The following is an 18,466-nucleotide window of genomic DNA, read 5'->3' on the forward strand; positions in this document are numbered from 1 at the left end:
CCGTAGTATCCATTCATACTCATTCCAAATCATAATCACCATTTCCCAAAGGCCGCCAACTGAAAAGATCTCAATACTGCTGAGCAACGCCATGTCCACCAGCAATCCAGGGTAAGGATTGACATGATGCGCCCTACTCCACATCTGCCGTCAACAATAACTCGACAATAATATGGCTCTTCTCGTACTCCGGATGTTGCAACACCACCTTTGGCGTACGCGGTGCAGTGGCGAAGTTCTTGAGACCCAGTCCATTGATTCCACCTCCTAAAGCAGCCTGCGTTTGGGCGCCGGGTCCGCCGGCGCCACCACCTCCATCGTCAAGTAGCTTGATGTCCTTCCCAACGATGACTTGTTTGAGTCTGCCATTCTGCGCATCTCGAATCTCCACAAAGTCCTCATCGACCAGTATTAAGTATTGCGCGTATAGACAGGCCGCTCTCGCGCGGCCCACAAATTCCATCACCACTCCACGGGAAATGTCTCCATGTTTGTTGACATAGACAGCACACTCCTCAAAAGTGACCAAAAACTCCGCTTCTCCTAGCCGGAACATACCCAGCGGCTTCAGGTCTTTGATTCGACTGGCAATCGAGCTGAGATGTGCTTGGGTGTCGGGCTGTTCACTCCTCAGGTTAGGCACGCTCCATGTTTGCTTCTTCTCTAGTGTCAGCACTTCAACCCCTCTTGCGGTTGAAATGGCAAGGCTTGACTGATACAGATTGAGACTGTAGCACTCTGCTGGAATATAGAACTCATCGTACTCTCTAAAGAACTCAGTTTGACCACGACGTGAGGTGGAAGGTAAGAATCGTGATCGACTCGTTGTGCTTTTTTGGAGGACAGGCTCCAGCACTTTGAAAGTCGAGGCGATACCGTCACGCTTCTTGTAGAAGACCAGCGTCCTCTCCTTCATTTTGCCAGACACGAAGAAGCCCACGTCCTTGGACCCAGACAGCTTCTGAGGTGCTTTGCGACCCGAGGCATCATTCTGCGGGACGGGCGTTCCAGCGGGTGGGCAAACCACATCAAGATGATAGGCGATCAAGGCCTTGTCTGAGATGAGAAGGAATAAGTTGAACTCTTCGAGGACGGCAATTTGAGTTACGCGCTGCATTTGAATGGCCTAAGAATTGTCAGTGGCAGATTCGGAAACGGGTCGCACGAGGAAGCTCACCCTAATCCAACCCCGTGAATTCTGATACTCAGAGATGTACACGCCGTAGTCCGTGCCGACGGCGCACATGAGTCTGCCATAGGGTTGGTTGAATACTGTTGCGCAGTTCACAGGGGCTCTGCAGACTGGAGCTGGCCTCCCCTGTCCCTCAAATATCTTGTCCGACTCTTGGATGGCCCTGTCTAATGGAGTTCCTCGGATTACGATCTGTCTCGCTGGATAAGAGATACCCTCATAGCCAAAAGCAGTGTCCGCTAAGACTCGGAGCTTGAACGGTTCAGCGTTCTGGGAGAATAGGGCTTCGGCATGCCTCGTTTTGGCTTGAAGGATCGCTTCACACCAGTCTTGTCGGTTCTGAGCACTGGGAGCATACAAAGTGTAGGTCTCAGTCTTGCCGAGATGCTTGATTCGGAAAGGGTACATAATCTTTTCTTCTTTCGAGCTCCCAGACTCTAGTGATGTAATCGGCACCATCGATTGACTGTTGCTTCCCGATCCAATCGACAAACTGGTATTTGTGTGGCTCAGCGTGCCTGGCACACCACTGGCTCTAGACTCTGCTCTAGCAAGTCGATTGTCGGCAGCTATCTGCCCTCGAGGCACGACAGTTGTCGTCACGGCGCCAATGCCTTTGACGGATGATTTCACGACAGCCTGGTCCGTGGCACTTTCGAGGACAAGTAGATCCATCGGTATAGGCACCTTGGATACATCGTAGTATCCTTCTTTGGCGCGATCCCGGCTGAGAGGTTTCGCCAGAACGAGGTAATGGTCAAATAGTATCGCATGCGTATCGACCCATTGGAACCCTTTGCCGCCAGCACGCTGGAGGTCGCCACGAAAGATGATTTCGCGGCCCAGATGGTCAAGATTGAGCTCCACTTCCTTCTCCATGGGCGCTCGAAGTCTGAGTTTGCTTTGCATCTCGATCAATTCCATTTTCTTGGTCATTTCGGCAAATTTGGAATCACATTCAAAGGTGGCCGCGCGGATTTCGTCCAATGCGAAAGCAAGGTTATTTTTCTCTTCAGAGTCTTTCAGCATATTTTTCTGGACCGTCGATAACAGGAGGCTGTAGCGTTGCAATCGTGTAATGGGAGCCTTGAGAAAATTGTCCCAGCCTAAACGGTTGGAACGCTTATCCTCTCGGGCTTGGTCAAGGAAGGTCTTGAAGTGAAGGTTCCTTTCCGCTTCTCTTCGCATGAGGTAGTCGGCACGAGGGAAGTTCGATGCGTATTCAACGTAAACAGGCCTGGCTTTTCTGATCCATTCACGGAAGATGTCGCTGAAGCCCGCTATCCAAGGTCCTTGCTCAGTCTGCCTATATTTGAGCTGTCCCAGCAGATAATCTTGATTGACTTTCTTCACCCTGTCAACACCACCGAAAACCTCCTTCAAGAAACCTGGCAGCTTCTTTGCAGGGATAATAGGTGGCTGTGCGGCTGTTAGTCTGTCGCGGTAGAGGACTCTGAGGACGTCCAATTGACTGATATAGAGGTCCTCGCTAGTAACTATTTCGTGTAGGACGTTTTGTCGCTCGATTTCCTTCTTGTCGTGGTTTTCAATGTCTTCCTTTTTGAGTTTGTAAAATGTGGCCCAGTCCTCGGTCTTCTTCTCATCGGGCAGAGTATCGAGGTCCACCTTTTTCAGGGTTCGCATACAGTGATACGAATAGCAGCGTCCTCGACTCGGGTTCAGGTGCAATTTCGAGGAGTAACAACCGGAGCCTGTTAATTGATACAGGACGCCTGACAGCGTACCAGACCCGAACTTGACCCATTCCTCCTCTCTGACTAAAGCTTCTGTTGCTAGCATTTCCTTCACGACCCTATCCCCGAGGGCCTCGGCTTCGGTGTTGTACATTGTTGGTACTTTATTCATGAAAAGTGCAACGATGCCCTCTGCGATGTTGTGTTCTTTCAAGTCAACTTCTTCTTCGGCCAAGTCCCTGATCCAGGCCAGGAGAGAGCTCAGTGCCCAAGGCTCGGTGCATTTCTTGAACTGGTCAGCAGTCAATTTGGCAGCATTGTACCTTTTCTTAGGTATGGCTGGAAGGTCCAGTGCAACCGCAGATTGTGGGCTAGCAATATCATAGAGATCCGATGCTGGACGTCCTTGTTGCCGCAAAAGTTTCTGTCGATCTGCGTCCGTCTTCGAGCGCATCGGATATTCCACTCTGGGAGCACTTCTAATGCTTGACAATGATGTCGATCGAGGAACTGTGGTAGGGCTGAGCAGAGCATTTGAATAAGCATCCGGAGCTGCTGGATATGGCTTTACAGTAGTATCAATGTACTGCGAAAAGCGGCTTTGTTGCGTATATGTGCCGGCAGGCACTAAATGCGGTACTCTCGCGCCAGGATCGGAATGTGAAGGAGGCGGCGGGAGCGGTCGGTTTTGGCTCATACCTGGATGGAAGAAGAGGTCCGGGATGGAGTCCCGAGAAGGGCTCGTCTCGCCTGAAGCATGGCCAGTGTCCGAGTCTACGAAGACCCCTTCATCACCATCTTCATAGCTCAACCGTCTAGGATGTGGGCTTGGTTCGGTGAGGCCGCCTGTTCCACCTGTATCCACGCGAGCAACACTCGGGACGACAGAGAATGGCCCCAGGCTCTCGACGGGTGGAATTGACTCGAAACCGCTTGCTTGGGATTCTCTTCCCTCGGAAGAAACACCAGAGCTCCGTACTGAACTCATCCGATTGTTGAGTCGACCATATAGTTCTGCTTGAGGCATAGAAGCTGCAGCAGCATAGTTTGACATTTGAGCTCCACCATAGGTCAAATCAGGGGCATAACCACCTCCGGCAGAACTGAGATCATAACCAGTGTAGTCGCTGTCACTGCTTTGTTCATTGGACGACAGTCGAGGGCCAGCTTCTTCCTCATGAGGCTGTGTGGGAAACAGTGTAGCCGAACCGCTGCGCCTGCGCTCGTCCTCGGCCCTCTCCTGCTCGTCCAGAGCTTGCATAGCGGCCAGACCAGCTGCCGCTTCTGCATCACTGTCATCGGTGAATGCGCCATAATTGATATAAGTGTCTCCGGTTGAGGCGATACTCCCGTTGAGATGCGTTGGGGCCTCATCTGGCGAGAGAAGAGGACGTGGGGAAGTCTGTTGGGCCTGGCCGCCGACGCCTTCGTCCCGTGAATTTCGAAACCTCTGATCGCTAGAAGACCTGGTATGTCTAGTGCTACCACCTATGGCCTCATCCAAATGGTTCATTAGATCATCATATCCCGAGGCTGCTGAACCGCGGGCTGTAGAGCTCTGAGACTGAGCTGAAGCGAAATAGTCATTGTCGGACTCGGATTCCGAGGGTACGCCCGGAAGTGACCTTCCTTGCGGATGTCGATTGAGGGTATTCATTCGCTGTGGAGAGGCATTGGAAAGGTTTCTACTTGGTGGAGTAGGGATGGATGGTTGCGGTGAAGCAGACTGATTGCTTATTCGGCTCGCGAACGAGGAGTTCCTGTTGATATCCGGTGAAGAATAGGCTGTCAAAGTGGAATTCTGGTATGAGACAGAGGCTCCAGAACCATATGAGAACCTTTCCTCCTGAATACTGGTCGACCTTGAGTGCCGGCGGTCTGTGAGGGACGAATCGTGTGGTGGAGGAGCTGGTGCTGGCGGAGAATATGTTGACTGACTCCGACCAAGAGACGAGGAACTGGGGTGGCGGCCGGGATATTGTTGACCTGCATCGTGCTGGTAGGCACCATAAATTTGCTGCTGGGGATATGGGGTCTGGTCAGGACGGAGAGGAGGCGGAGGGGCTTGAGATGACGAATAGTTCAGTTGCGAATTGGCATCATAGTATCCATAGCTGTTGTACACGGAAGGGCGGCGGTTGAGGTTCGGATCGCTGTATGCTGCCGGGATGTAGGGCTGATATGCACTGGGTGCTTGAGAAACAGGCGAACCAGCATGTTGTTGAGGACTGTATATTGTCTGATGCTGCTGGTATTGGGCGGGGTTGTAGGTAGTGTGGGAGGGCGCCCCAGGCTGATATTGATGCTGATATCCACCCAGTACGGTATGCTGCGTATTTGTCCGGAAAGGACTCGACGCGGAAGACTGTATATTCGCGGACTGTGTTCTGCTCATGTTTGGACTCCCTCCGGCCGTCCCAGCATACGACTGATATCCTTGAACAGCTCGCGCCTGTGCCTGATCATCACCAAATAATGGTTCATCATCCCCGGCGTCAAAACTTGTCCTACTCGCAAATGGCTGTGCCGGATGCACAGGCTGCGAGCCATATGGAACGTTTCCGCTGTTCTGACCGGACGAGGGGTGGTTACTGGAGGAGTAGTAAGGCTGGCCGTTCTGATAGCTGGCCATCTCAGTGGTGGGAGGTATGCGTAGGGCTCTCGCGACGCCAAAGGAGGAAGTCGACGCAGGCTGGGCCTAGAAAGACGTGGCGCATATTCGACACATGGAAGTCGAGTCGCAGGTGCACTCAGCGGCTCTGGCGATCTGAGTGAAGGGTGTTAGGCTGGGTGCGCAGGCTCATATGCGATGAGGGCAAGCGATTAGAAGGCGGCCGCCGCAGGAGGGGGAAGTCGGCATTCGCTCAATTGTGCATTCGAGGTAGGGGTACAAATTCCGGGCGAGCAACGTATACAGCTCGATGAAGGTAGAGGGCGTTAATAATAAAGACGAGGAAGAATCTGGTATGCCAGCGAACATTGATTGTCGCAGCAAGTTCAGGTGAGTTGCAGTCAGCCAGAGCGGGCGGGACTGATCGTCTGAACGGAGTCCAAAACTGTGCTCGTAAGGCTGCCCAAGAAACCGCCCCAAATAGCAGTCATGCCAGTCAAACTCAAATATTCCACACCTAAAATCCTGACATTTGAAAGTTGTACGTATAGGCTCAAGGTAGGTACCTAGGTAGCCAAGCCAAAAGATCTAAGTACAAAAGAACAGCTGAGGTCAGGTCAGGACGCCTAATATTTCCCTTCTTGCGCCTCGAAGATCATTCTATATATACATAGGAGCAATGCGAGCGAGGTCTCTAATCAATTCCAGATGTCTACAAGTCATTACCACGTATGAGATGCTGCTTGACCATCCCAAGGATCGATCCGGCCTTCACCTACTGGTAGGTAGGTAGTCAATTCTTACCCTGCTCACAGAAGTACTTCTGGGAGCATCCTGGGAAGCATTCCTCCAGGTCATGGTACTCACATGTCTTGATCTGTGCACATCGACAAATGAAGTGCGGAGGCCCTAAAGAGAAGACACGTCGGTGTGGTGTTTGAGCCATGATTGACTACGAATTTCTACCAACACAACCTGACTCGCATGTTCCCTATCAAGTCTTGCTTTCTTCACGAATTGACTCCAGCACCTTCTGAGCAACTCGGACGCCTTCGAGCCCTGCGGGCAATCCACAGTAAGCTGCAACTTGCATCAAAGTCTCCCGAATCTCGAGTTCAGTCACACCGTTGTTGACTGCACCTCGAACATGTACTGCAAGCTCGGTCATTCTATTCAATGCACAGAGCATGGCGATGTTCAGCAGACTCCGTGTCTTTCGTTCCAGCCCTGGTCGAGTCCAGATGCTTCCCCAGCCCATCTCTGTGGCGAGTTCTTGCATTGGCCTAGCAAAGTCTGATGATCCATTTTGTAAAGAACGCTGGACGTGTTCAGCGCCCGTCACCTCGCTGCGAATCTGCAGACCCTGTTCATAAAGCGTCTTGTGGGCGTCCGCCACCTTGTCATCGTTGCTGGCCATGGGTGCTGCTTACGCCAACGTGCGATAAGAGGCTAGATATCTGAGAATGAATATATGGTCGGGAAAGCCCCACTGACAGTCTAATGTGTATAAATACAGAAGCTTTGAAGCACAGGATACAATGCTTCTTAATCAGAGTTTCTTGTAGATCCTGGCCTTATGTGCCTTGGTAAGTTCTGTATGTATGATGCCGATGCGGGGCTCAAGAGGCTCAGGCGAGGCTCCGAACACGGCGAACAGTGATCCATCTACTCCAAACCGGCCCCGGCTAAGAAGAATCGCATCTGCAAAAGAGTTTAACGCCAATTGTAGGCGCAAACACTAGAAGTCCCTACCTTCACGACGTTACGAGCGGGAGGATCCAGATGTGTGTCTTGGAGCAAATGACACTTCTTTCAACAACATGTTTTGCGGCCTTCATTTGCCATCACCACATTCCTCACAATCCCGTGCTACGCCCCACCATTTCTTACACGCCTTGGACTTCTCCACATCCGGAGAACCCCCATGGTCGTTAGCACGACTCCTAGGCGTTCTCGGCACCTATGGTAGGCGGCACGCATGTCTCCTGATGGATCTCTAGTAAAGCTAGATCGCGGGGCTCAAGAGGCGTTCACGCGGATAAAAAAGCATGATTGACTCCCAGATCAGAATTCGACTGACACTCTACGCTTTTCCTTTGGGAATTTACAAATACAGACGGAGTTCATTCCTTTAGTTAAGTTATGGCGGACTCCGAGAAACCATGGACGATCATAGTGGGCGCTGGGCCCTCCGGACTTCTACTGGGTGTGATGCTCGCGAAAAAAGGCGTGAGAGTACACATTGTGGAGGCTTCTGCAGAACTGGATGACTCTCCTCGTGCGGCATACTATGGTCCACCTGCTGCGTATGAATTACGGCGTGCTGGTGTCATCGACGACATTCGCGGCGAAGGCTTCGATCCGGAAATGACATCGTGGCGGAAGCTCGACGGCACTTTTCTTGCTGGCCTTGACAACAGTCTTCTGCACGATTATCCCGACCGTATAGCATGTCTTCCTCTGGCTCAGCTTGATCGCCTGCTGTACAGACACGCTATTGCTCAACCGACGCTCAAAGTGTTCTTCAACCATAAAGTCCTGGACATTGGTCAGGACGCAGACAAAGCATGGGTCGATGTAGAGACACCGAAGGGTGAGAAGCGCTTAGAGGCCACCTACATTGTTGGATGCGATGGAGCCTCCAGCGCTGTGAGAAGGTGTCTGTACGGGAAGGAGTTTCCGGGCTGGACCTGGGACAAACAGATTGTCGCGACGAATGTATGTGTCTTTACCCAACCAGGAAGAATATTTCTCTGATCCTCGCCAGGTGGCTTACCCTTTTGAAAAATATGGCTATGACGATGCCAACTTTTTCATTCACCCAGAGCATTGGCATATGGTTGCGCGACTCACTAAGAATGCCGACGGCAGTGGATGGTGGCGAGTGAGCTATGGCGAGCTTTCAGGTCTTACGCGCGAAGAACTGATTGCTCGTCAACCTATGAAATTCGAGGCAATGCTACCAGGAAATCCCAAGCCTGATCAATACGATCTTGCCGCTATCAGTCCTTACAAGATTCATCAGAGAATCGTGGACAAGATGAGAGTGGGAAGATTTTTACTTGCAGCTGATGCCGCACACCGTGAGTTAATCGTCAGATATATCAGAAGGTACTTAGCACTGACTCTTTACCCAAGTAAACAACCCCTTTGGAGGTCTTGGCCTAACAGGTGGGTTGACGGACATCGGAGGCCTGTACGATTGCCTGATTGGCGTTTACGAAGGCCAGGCGGACGAGAGCATTCTCGACAAATACTCGGAAATGCGTCGAGAGAGGTTTTACGCCGTCACAGACCCAATCTCCACAGACAACATCAAGCGGCTGTTCGATCAAGATCCGGACAAAGCTTTGGAAAATGACGAGTTCCTCAAAGTGGTCAACAGCATGCAAGGCAACACCGAGGCTCTGAAAGAGTTTATGAAGTCTCCCATGGCACTGCGGTATGATTTTACCCAGCACTACAAGACCAACCAAACGACAGGAGGTCAGGAGAATGGAACGAAAACCGGGGTCATATCACATGTTGAACAAATTGCCCCCGGGATCTCGGACTGATCAAGAGTCGTATACTTCTTTTCGTTCCAATGTCGAGCCACGGGATTATGTATATGATACCACAATGATTTATTTCATGTGCTGCCACCTCGCACAGCCTCGAAATGCCATAATTGCGTATCTCTAGAGAGGCACGAGAGGCTAGGGTTATTCTGACATGACCGAATTAGTGGTGGGAATCTCTTGCTAGCTGCATTCGGACCGCCCAAATCCACGATTCCAGCTATCACCGAGCTTAAATTTGTTAGCGAGGACGGACGTCATCCAAATGCCGAAAGCGTTTCCTGCTACTCACAATATGACTTGTCGTACCTGCAGATTCGTTACTGCCTTCCCAAAGATTTTCTGTCATGTATAGCAGATCGTCGACGACGGTCCTGATTTCCCTTTGGCTTTCCTGACTCGATCTTTGTCCTCCACGAAGAGGACTGTCTTGAATTATATATCTTGATTTCCTTGATCGCAAGCGCTTACAAGTCAACCCAACCCTCCACAAGACCGATTTCGAGTCCTGTGTGTGCATGCTTGAAATGCAATGATGAAGCCCTCCCAGCAAGGCAGCCCTTTGCTGCGACGGAAATCCTCTACTCCTCACTACCAGACCTTCGGTGGCATCGCACCTCCGAAATCGCGAGGTCGGCCTCTTTCCGACTCTTCAAACTCCTCTAGCCATGACCATCACTCCGATAATGGCCATCACCACGAGTCCTCACCTCTGCCGAAGAAACAGATGGCCGTCCTAGCCATTATAGCACTGTGCGAGCAGACTGCGCTCAACTCCATCAGTCCTTATCTACCTGATATGGCTTCGACGTTCCCAGAAGTAAAGGCTGGCCAGGTTGGCGTTTATGTCGGATTGATTGCATCAGCCTTTGCGCTTGCGCAGCTCACAACAAACTTCTTCTGGGGTTGGCTCTCTGATCGTATTGGAAGGAAGCCAGTGATACTATTGGGAACACTGTTTACGGCAGCATGCTTTGTTGCATTCGGCTTTTGCAGGACGCTTTGGCAAGCTATCCTCGTTCAGGCTTTGATGGGTCTCTTGAATGGCAACCAAGGTGTCGTTTCCACCTGCTTAGGCGAAATCACCGACCGCAGCAACCAGTCCAAAGCCTTCGTATATCTACCCGTCATCTACGGCATCGGAGGAATAACAGGGCCCCTCATTGGCGGTGTGCTGGTCTCGCAAACGAATCCATTCAACAAGTCGGAACCGAACCCATATCCATATCTCCTTCCGAATCTGCTTTCCGCCGCTGTCTTGTGTGTCGACCTAGTTGTTACGGCAATATTTCTCGAGGAATCGCTAGAAGAAGCACAATATATGGCACCATTGGGTACCAGAGTGAAGCATATTTTTACCAGGTTATGGCAGTTCACCTCGTCAAGCAGACCTTCATATTTGAGACGGAAGTTCAAAGGACGGCAGCAACAAAATCCTGGGAGTGCACCGTCCGATGCCTCTGATGACGGTGCTGATGATGCAAACCACGAGGACACCAATTTCTTTGCGGCAACAGAGGAGCTGCAGAGCAAGGATGTCCTTAATCGAGACACAATTCTGCTGCTCATTACATATCTCATCTTCCAGCTATCGAATATCTCCTTCAATTCCCTGTATCCAATCTTCGCACAGGCTGATCCACCAACTGGACGAAACCTGGATCCCGAAGAAATAGGGCTTTCACTTGCTTTTGCCGGACTGGTAACAATCGTGTTCCAAGTGGGTGTTTTTGGGAAACTACGTGACAAGATGGGCAACAGATGGGCATACAGAGCTGGCCTTGCGGGCTTTGTTGTCGCTTATCTTCTTATGCCGTGGGTTGGCTACAAAGGGAGAAAGGGTGAGCCAGCTTTATCAAGTGGTTCCATTTGGCTATGGATTGAGATCTGCGTCGTGCTCCTTATCAAGACAGTTGCAGCGGTTGGAGGTCTGACAAGTGCTCTGCTGCTGGTAAGTCATCGCATTGCCCAATTCTGTAGTCGAGCTGACGAGAAGCAGATTACCAATTCCGCTCCTAATCACTCTGTCCTCGGCACACTGAATGGCCTTGCTCAGACACTTTCGGCTGCTGGTCGGGCAGTCGGGCCGTTCTTGTCTGGCGGCCTCTTCTCCCTCGCAACAAAGGTCCGCCCGAAAGGAGAAGCTCTAGCATTTGGTCTTTTCGGAGGCATCGCCTTTATCGGTTTTCTATTGAGCTTTGGCATTAGATCACCCAACCTGGAAGCTGAAGGGTGGGAGTCTGGAGACGATGCGGATGATGACAGCGACAAGTCGGAAGACGAAGAAGGCTAGATGCCTCTGTTGACTTCGAAAATCAGATGTTGGAAATACCTACCTAGCGACGGCGTAACGAGACATGAAAATGGGAGGACTATTAAAGATGCTTAGAGGTGTACAGCATGAAAAGGGGTATTACTGTTTAGACCTGGACGTCCACTACTAATGGTACATGTTAAACTGTGAATGAAATTGGATCATTCACTTCCGGGTCAATCACCTATACGCATACCTGTTGTCCATGGGATCACCTCCATATCATGACAAACTTCACCCCATTTGCAAACTGAAGACAACCCTGAAGGCTCAATCCATCATCCAATACAATGTTCTACATACCGTCAGCACGACGATGGCTTGTACTCACACTCGTCGCTCTCCTCCTGCTCGTTTATACAAGGACTCTCCAGCGCCAGCACCCGTCTGCGAGCTCTCTCCTTCACGCTGCACTGCGAACCTACACCCAAAGAGACACACAGTTCACTCTCATCAATGTCACCACCCACCATGGCACCGACAAAGTATTCCTTGAGAAACATCTAACTCGCCCTATTCCTGCGGCCCACCCGCTCATCGCATCCTTCCAGACAAACTCGACAGCCACATTCAACCCCGTCACGCATCACGTCCGTCTGCAAAATATCCTGTACAAGATCAGCCTGACGGCGCCGGGCAGCACTCACGATCCCAATGCGCGCTTCTTCAATCCAGCCATCATCCCGTTGCCGCACTGGTCCTCAAGCTGTCCAGGTGCACCCAAGTACATCCTCGTCTCGCGTTTAGTCACCGCAGGATTCCACCAAGAATCGCACATTTGTCTGGCAGACATTTGCGTACCTGAGAATGAGTCCAATACCGACAACAGAGCTTGCACATCCGATGACATCGCCCTCCTCGGCACACACGGCGGCATGCGATGTACTTCGCCGCCTATCGCGCTGAACATCCCGCCCACACCAGCCGAGAAGTGCGACGGCGCGTGGACGGCCTTCCCTGATATTCCGGGGTTCCACGACCCACGGATCTTCTGGTCTGGCAAAGGCGAGCCTTTGATCCTTGTTAACAGCGCTAGTCGCTACGGGTGCGTGGGATTGTGGATCGTGGACTTGCGTACATTGTTCCCTGAGCTCGACGCCATTCTCGCCCGCGGACGTGCAGCACAGCCTGGCACAGGCCCACTAATGAGCTACTCTCATCTCACTGAGATTACGCGCAATCCTTGGTCGAGTCGCTCAAGCGTCGAGAAGAATTGGGTCATGTGGTTCCCAAACAGGGACGACGCGTATGTACACTACGATATGCTTGAACATGTGCCCGACAAGAACAGCACCGCCAGCACAAGGAAGAATGAGACCAAAATAGGGACAAGGACACGTTTGCAAGGCGGAAGAACGTTCGCGAAATTGATAGGGAATGGCTTCACAACGACAAACCTGACGCATCCTGATGAATTACCGTGTCTTAGCTCGGGACTTGATATGGTCACCGACGCGGATAACCTTGGGAACACAGGACATTGGCATCAGGGGTCCAATGCCCTTCGACTCATACTGTGCACGCGAGCGCAGGCGAGGAGCGGAACCTGTGACGAAGAGGATGCAGTCGAGGATGGGAGGTCTGTTCATGTCGCCGTGATGCACCGCAAGTTCAGCAACAAGATAGACTTGCCATTGCGGTATGAGCGGTACGGGGTGGTGTGGGACGGTCGGCCGCCGTTCCAAGTATTGACTGTTAGTCGGTGGCCAATCTTGACGCGTAATGAGCGAGCCAAGCCCTGGACTGTTGCTGAGAACTGGCCAGAAGAGAACACTGGCTGGAATGGGACGGATATGGGGACGATGCTTGCAAAGAGGATGAAGGCTGGTCGAGGACATGCTTCGGGTGACACTGGTGATTTCAGAACTGAGGCATCTTTCACGTACACGCCGAGTTTGGCATGGGCGTGGAGTCCTCATTCTGCTGGGATAGGCGATGAGGGTGAAGAACAGGATGATGTTGAGACCATGGCGCGTTTAGGAGTGGGATACCTGGGTGATGAGCTATTGGTGGGCATTGGGCTGGACGATGTGAGACAGGCTTTTGCAAAAATCAAGGTTGACGACCTCTTGCAGTGTATGAGGTTGTGTCCTAGCGTCAAAGTCGGTGACAACAGGACGTGATGTTGTCCAGTGTCAGGCGATCATGCGCCTTCGCATGGAACAGACGAATGAATTTGAGATGCAGATGATGATATTGTCTTCAACCCTCAGATTAGCTCTCTTGTGTTCACATGGACTGCCAGATGTGTGGATGATCGTAAGCTCGTAAGCACAATACAACCAGCACTCGGCTGTCTCGACTTTGGCTTTTCGGACTTCGACTCGTCATCGGGTTCTCTCATCTATCGCAGCTCGCTCCTTGCTCGTATCTCAAACATGCAGGCCATGGTCACTTCATGCGCGCATTTCTTGTGACATTTTATAGTTTATTTCTCTTCTTCATTTCATGTTCCTCAACCTGGTCAACAGGAAGACTGTGGATGATTTGCCTGTAATATACGTCTGAATATGTTGGTTTCATATTCGACAAGCGGCATTAAGATCTCGGAAGGTAGGAGGAGGACTGGAAGCCACGCTGACAGGGAAGTGCCTTCCATGCACACACTCGCATTTCTGCGTAGAGGCTCAGGTTGAAAACTATTCAAGGCCTCAGTAGCAGCGCAAGCAGAGAGGGCTGATACTGCAATCGCGAAAAGAACAGTACCGGCCACAGACGCTTGCGACTGGACAGTACTTGTACCGTCGCTTCGGGATGTGCTGAGTGTCTTCATCGCCTAAGTGCATGCGTGGATAGGACCTTTCCACTGTCAGCGCTCAAAGCAACCTTGTCCACTTTTCCCGACTCTTCATCTCGAGAACCATTGTACGAACATCAGGATCGTGATATACCACGGAAGGGTAGGGCACGATCGCATGTCGCACAGAGGTATGGGCGTTACGTGATTTTCATCAACGTAGCGTGATCGTGACCGCGTCTTGCACGGTGGGCGCAAGTGAATGCGAGTAGAGCGACGAAGGGCTTGGCGAAACAGAGGGATCTGTATCTCACGGCTGTGACAAAGGTCTCGGGAGCCTGCATCTCTTCGATTTCTGTTCCTCGGTGTTGTCACTGGGAAAAGGCCACAGCGACGGGTGCCTGCAGTATGGACCGCGATATCCGTCACTGGGAGTCCTCCCCCCTCAAGGTTTAGCTCGGTGTGAAGGATTTTCTTTCGTCATTGAGACTTAGGACCTGTGAATAATAGAGGTCAGACTCTGGCATCTTTCAGTATCGCTACTGATGTCCGGCCATGACATCTTGGTATTTACTGACCTTTGACCTGAGGGACGAAAAAAGATGCAGGGCTCGCGTTTCTGCTGCCAACATGGATTTGCGCATTGGGCAAGCGCCACGCATATCAGTATCAGGCTTGGTGTTCCGCATTCGCTATTAGTGGTTTACTTGAGACGTGGGTCAAACTCCTGCCCCGTCAGTCATGCAGGGTAACCACCACAATGCCACCGTTAACTTGACTTGTCACCAATTCACTGAGTCAACGAAACAGCCCTCAAAGATACCTGGCACTTAGGTATTCATCGCCAGGAAAGCGCACACAATTGAACAACGAAATGCTATAGTAGAATGTGAAGCCATCATGTAAGCTGATTTCTGGCAGAAACACCCGCTGCCGAGCATACCAAGCCGTTGGTTGCTTGATCTGGATCTCCGTCAGCACCCCATGTCTTCCATAATAGCCGAAGCCACAGATAAGGGCACGCGACATGACTTCGACTATTTTCATTTCCAAGCCACTACTAAATGCTCGTGCCCGGAGTATACCTAGTCTGCGATGAGCTCGAGCTGATTTAATGCACGGTCTCCCAGAATGACCTGATATTGTCGCAGTCAACATGGAGGAAGCGGTCACTTACACTGCTGGCGATACTTCCTCGCCGCCTGACCTTAGACTCTTGCACTACAATGACGGTACGGCTTCTGTTTTTCGGTACAATTATGTCATCCACGATGATGTACTGACACAGCACTTAGTGTACCATCTCGACTCCTCCTCTGCTGAGCCAGTAGGTGGTGTCGCCCGCTTCCAGACGGTGTGCAAATACTACCGCAATGATGCCCGGTTTGAAGGCCAACCGGGACTGGTCACCTTGTTTTCGGGCGATGCATTCAATCCGAGTTTGGAGAGTAGTGTGACGAAAGGTACACATATCCCTTGCTTGTCCTGATATTGAGCTTCTGTCTGGAATACTTATGCTCACGTGCTTCATATCGACATGGCTGACATGAGACAGGAAGTCATATGGTGCCTGTCTTGAATCTGATCGGCACAGATGCTGCTTGTGTGGGAGTAAGTCTATGAATGTCTCCATAATATACCGGGGACAAGGGTATAGTAACATCGACTGACATCACTCCTGCAGAACCACGACCTAGACTTTGGCGTGAAACAGTTCCGCAGTCTTGCTTCGCAGTGTGACTTTCCCTGGCTTCTGGCAAACGTTACAGGTAAGCTATGCATCCTATGTCTGGACTGGTCTCGTCTTGAGGTAGACCACGATTGACACGCCCCCCAGACCCTCAACTAGGCGAGGACGTGCCGTTAGGCAATGCGTTAAAGACGACCATCCTCACAGCCTCGAATGGTATCAAGATCGGGCTCGTCGGGCTCGTCGAGCGCGAGTGGCTCGATACAATCAACTCATTGCCACCGAATCTAGTATACAAGTCCGTGTCGGCGACCGCGAAGGAGCTGGTGCCTGGTCTGCGAGCGCAGGGCGCGGACATTATCATCGCAGTAACGCACCAGCGCGAGCCGAATGATAACAAACTCGCGGAGAAGATCCCTGAAGGTCTGATTGACTTGGTCCTTGGCGGACACGACCACTACTACTCGCACACACTGATCAATGAGACGCATGTTCTGAGATCGGGCACCGACTTCAAACAGCTCAGTTACATCGAGGCAAGGCGACGGTCAACACCAGGAAGATGGGATTTTCATATCGTTCGTCGAGACATCACATCGGAGATTGCTGAGGATGCAGAGATGCTCGAGGTCACTAACGACGTGACGGAGTCGTTGAAATCGAAACTCGAAAAACCTCTTGGGTATACTGCTGCGCCGCTGGACGCTAGGTTCACGACTGTTCGCCTGAAGGAGTCGAATCTAGGGAACTTCGTGTGTGATTTGATGCGGCATTATTACGATGGCGATTGCTGTTTGATGGCATCGGGGACTGTTCGGGGTGATCAAATTTATCCGCCTGGAGTGATTAAGTTGAAGGATGTTATGAATTGGTCAGTCTGTTCACTGCATAGAACGAAAGGGAAAGGCTGACATGTTGCTCTGCAGTTTCCCGTTCGAAGATCCTTGCATTGTCATTCGCATAACGGGCGCCGCACTTTTGGCGGCCTTGGAGAATTCCGTTTGTGCATATCCTGCATTGGAGGGCCGGTTTCCCCAAGTTTCCAATATATCTTTCGAATTCGATCCCTCGCTGCCTCCGAATCATCGCATAAACTGGGCTAAAGTCGATGGTGGACCGCTTGATCTGGAGAGGAAGTATGTCGTCGTGACGAGAGGGTATATGGGACGAGGGAAGGACGGATTCGACTCTTTGCTCGTGGAATCCGAAGGAGGACAAGCGGAGGAGATTGTCTCTGAAGAGAACGGCATCTTGATCAGCATGCTGCTTCGGCAGTACTTCATGTCATTGAAGATCGTTGGTAAATGGAAGCATTGGGGCAAGAGCTTGAGCAGGCATTGGGACGGTGTACATGAAGACCTTCATGAAACGCACCCTGTTGTCGAACCGAACCAGAAGGCGATGCAAAACGATTCGCGGAACACAAAACGGAGAAAATCAGTGATGACTACGCACTTGGACGACTCGGACGATGAGATCAGTCGCCCAGTCGAGGTTCATGAGGAGGAATGGAGTGAACGGGAGTTGCGGATCATACAACAAGTGATGCGTAAGTGGAGGCGTCTGGCTGGACTGAAAGAGCAGGGCAAGTGCTGTGACAGCATGAGCATGGAGGAGTTTCAGGTCGACTGGACCAGGGCTATCGCACCTAGACTGGAAGGGCGCATTAGAATGACCAAACAAGTTGCGGAAACAAAGACTTGACGGTGGTAGAAAACAGGCTGGGATTGATACCGAGCTGAGATGCAATTGCAGACACAGTAGGTAACGTCCAATGCTCACTTGTCTGAATATGAGGTAGCAGGACACGCAATGGCTGCTGCGGCAGTGAAGAGCTGCAGCACTTGTTGGCGAAGATTGCTCCAACTTTAACACACGATATTGCACCTGGGTCGAGTGAGCAAGAGGTCCAATATGTGGGTGGTTCTGAGGCTTTATAGCGCCCGTGATTGCCTCCATAGTGAATATCATCTCGAGGGTTGGTCAGCCGCTGCTGGAGTCAGCCTGTTGGTGCTCAGGCAGTCGTGTCGATTATGTCAAGAAAGCAAGATCGCTTGAGACGACGATACATCGCCACTTGCAGACAGTCATGCTGCGCAAGGTCTGGCAAGCATACCTATGCATCGGTGTGCTGTGGCGTTAATCATCCGCCCGCAGGATCAACGCAGCGGCCAGCATAAATTTAGACCTACCCAAGAATGACTGGATGGCAAGGATGGTTCCTGCAGGGCGGTCTCCGCGGTCCAGCAGGCGACTGAGCGTACGAGTGGATTATTCGGGCAGGAACCACAAACAATTTGGCCCATCATGAGGCCTCGAATGTTGAACATTTTACCGGAGCCAGAGAAGGCGGCAGACGCGGCTGGAAACCGGACAACAACATGTTCAGCGTGCTGTGAAGGGTTCCGCGGCAGAGAAAAAGGGTTTCTGGATCTCGGAGTCATCATAGTCGGAAGGAAATCGACACGTCAAAGGTAAGGCAAAATGATTGGAAGCAGAAAGAAATAGCGAGTACCAGATTGATGGGCGCGAAAGAAATCCAAGCGAGGCGATTGGCCTCCAAAACGTCCGAAAGTGCCTGGATTTGGAGGCGGCACTTTAATGGTGGGGGCACATAGAGAAAGCCGCTTCAAGCCCTGTCGCTGACCCCATATTACTCGGATTCTTG

The 18,466-nt window shown here is 51.5% G+C and overlaps 6 protein-coding genes across 6 annotated transcripts; 4 read left to right on the top strand and 2 right to left on the bottom strand.

The window, feature by feature from the left end:
* Nucleotides 1-133: 133 nt before the first annotated feature.
* Nucleotides 134-5,518, bottom strand: EDD37DRAFT_651106 (CNH domain-containing protein; the record flags this gene model as incomplete). The annotated part of the gene is made up of 2 exons (XM_062818316.1): nt 134-1,126; nt 1,178-5,518. The coding sequence occupies 2 exons, from the start codon at nt 5,516-5,518 to the stop codon at nt 134-136; spliced, it is 5,334 nt and encodes a 1,777-aa protein (XP_062668801.1).
* Nucleotides 5,519-6,146: 628 nt separating this feature from the next.
* EDD37DRAFT_633348 (4-carboxymuconolactone decarboxylase) lies at nt 6,147-7,071 on the bottom strand. The gene has a single exon (XM_062816779.1). The coding sequence runs from the start codon at nt 6,912-6,914 to the stop codon at nt 6,492-6,494; it is 423 nt and encodes a 140-aa protein (XP_062668802.1). The 5' UTR covers nt 6,915-7,071; the 3' UTR covers nt 6,147-6,491.
* A 137-nt stretch (nt 7,072-7,208) lies between these two features.
* On the top strand, nt 7,209-9,144 carry EDD37DRAFT_666715 (uncharacterized protein). Its single transcript, XM_062819280.1, has 3 exons — nt 7,209-8,215; nt 8,265-8,580; nt 8,636-9,144. Exons 1-3 carry the CDS (start codon nt 7,640-7,642, stop codon nt 9,052-9,054), a joined length of 1,311 nt encoding a protein of 436 aa, XP_062668803.1. The 5' UTR covers nt 7,209-7,639; the 3' UTR covers nt 9,055-9,144.
* A 194-nt stretch (nt 9,145-9,338) lies between these two features.
* EDD37DRAFT_448367 (major facilitator superfamily domain-containing protein) lies at nt 9,339-11,506 on the top strand. Its single transcript, XM_062812845.1, has 2 exons — nt 9,339-11,008; nt 11,057-11,506. The coding sequence occupies exons 1-2, from the start codon at nt 9,590-9,592 to the stop codon at nt 11,348-11,350; spliced, it is 1,713 nt and encodes a 570-aa protein (XP_062668804.1). The 5' UTR covers nt 9,339-9,589; the 3' UTR covers nt 11,351-11,506.
* A 155-nt stretch (nt 11,507-11,661) lies between these two features.
* Nucleotides 11,662-13,494, top strand: EDD37DRAFT_610238 (uncharacterized protein; the record flags this gene model as incomplete). Its single annotated transcript, XM_062815193.1, has 1 exon — nt 11,662-13,494. The coding sequence occupies one exon, from the start codon at nt 11,662-11,664 to the stop codon at nt 13,492-13,494; it is 1,833 nt and encodes a 610-aa protein (XP_062668805.1).
* A 1,770-nt stretch (nt 13,495-15,264) lies between these two features.
* Nucleotides 15,265-17,502, top strand: EDD37DRAFT_565898 (5'-nucleotidase; the record flags this gene model as incomplete). The annotated part of the gene is made up of 6 exons (XM_062814076.1): nt 15,265-15,340; nt 15,404-15,571; nt 15,664-15,719; nt 15,793-15,877; nt 15,946-16,669; nt 16,725-17,502. 6 exons carry the CDS (start codon nt 15,265-15,267, stop codon nt 17,500-17,502), a joined length of 1,887 nt encoding a protein of 628 aa, XP_062668806.1.
* Nucleotides 17,503-18,466: the final 964 nt, after the last annotated feature.

Source organism: Exophiala viscosa (assembly GCF_022695815.1).
Source record: "Exophiala viscosa unplaced genomic scaffold EDD37scaffold_7, whole genome shotgun sequence".
NCBI lineage: Eukaryota > Fungi > Ascomycota > Eurotiomycetes > Chaetothyriales > Herpotrichiellaceae > Exophiala > Exophiala viscosa.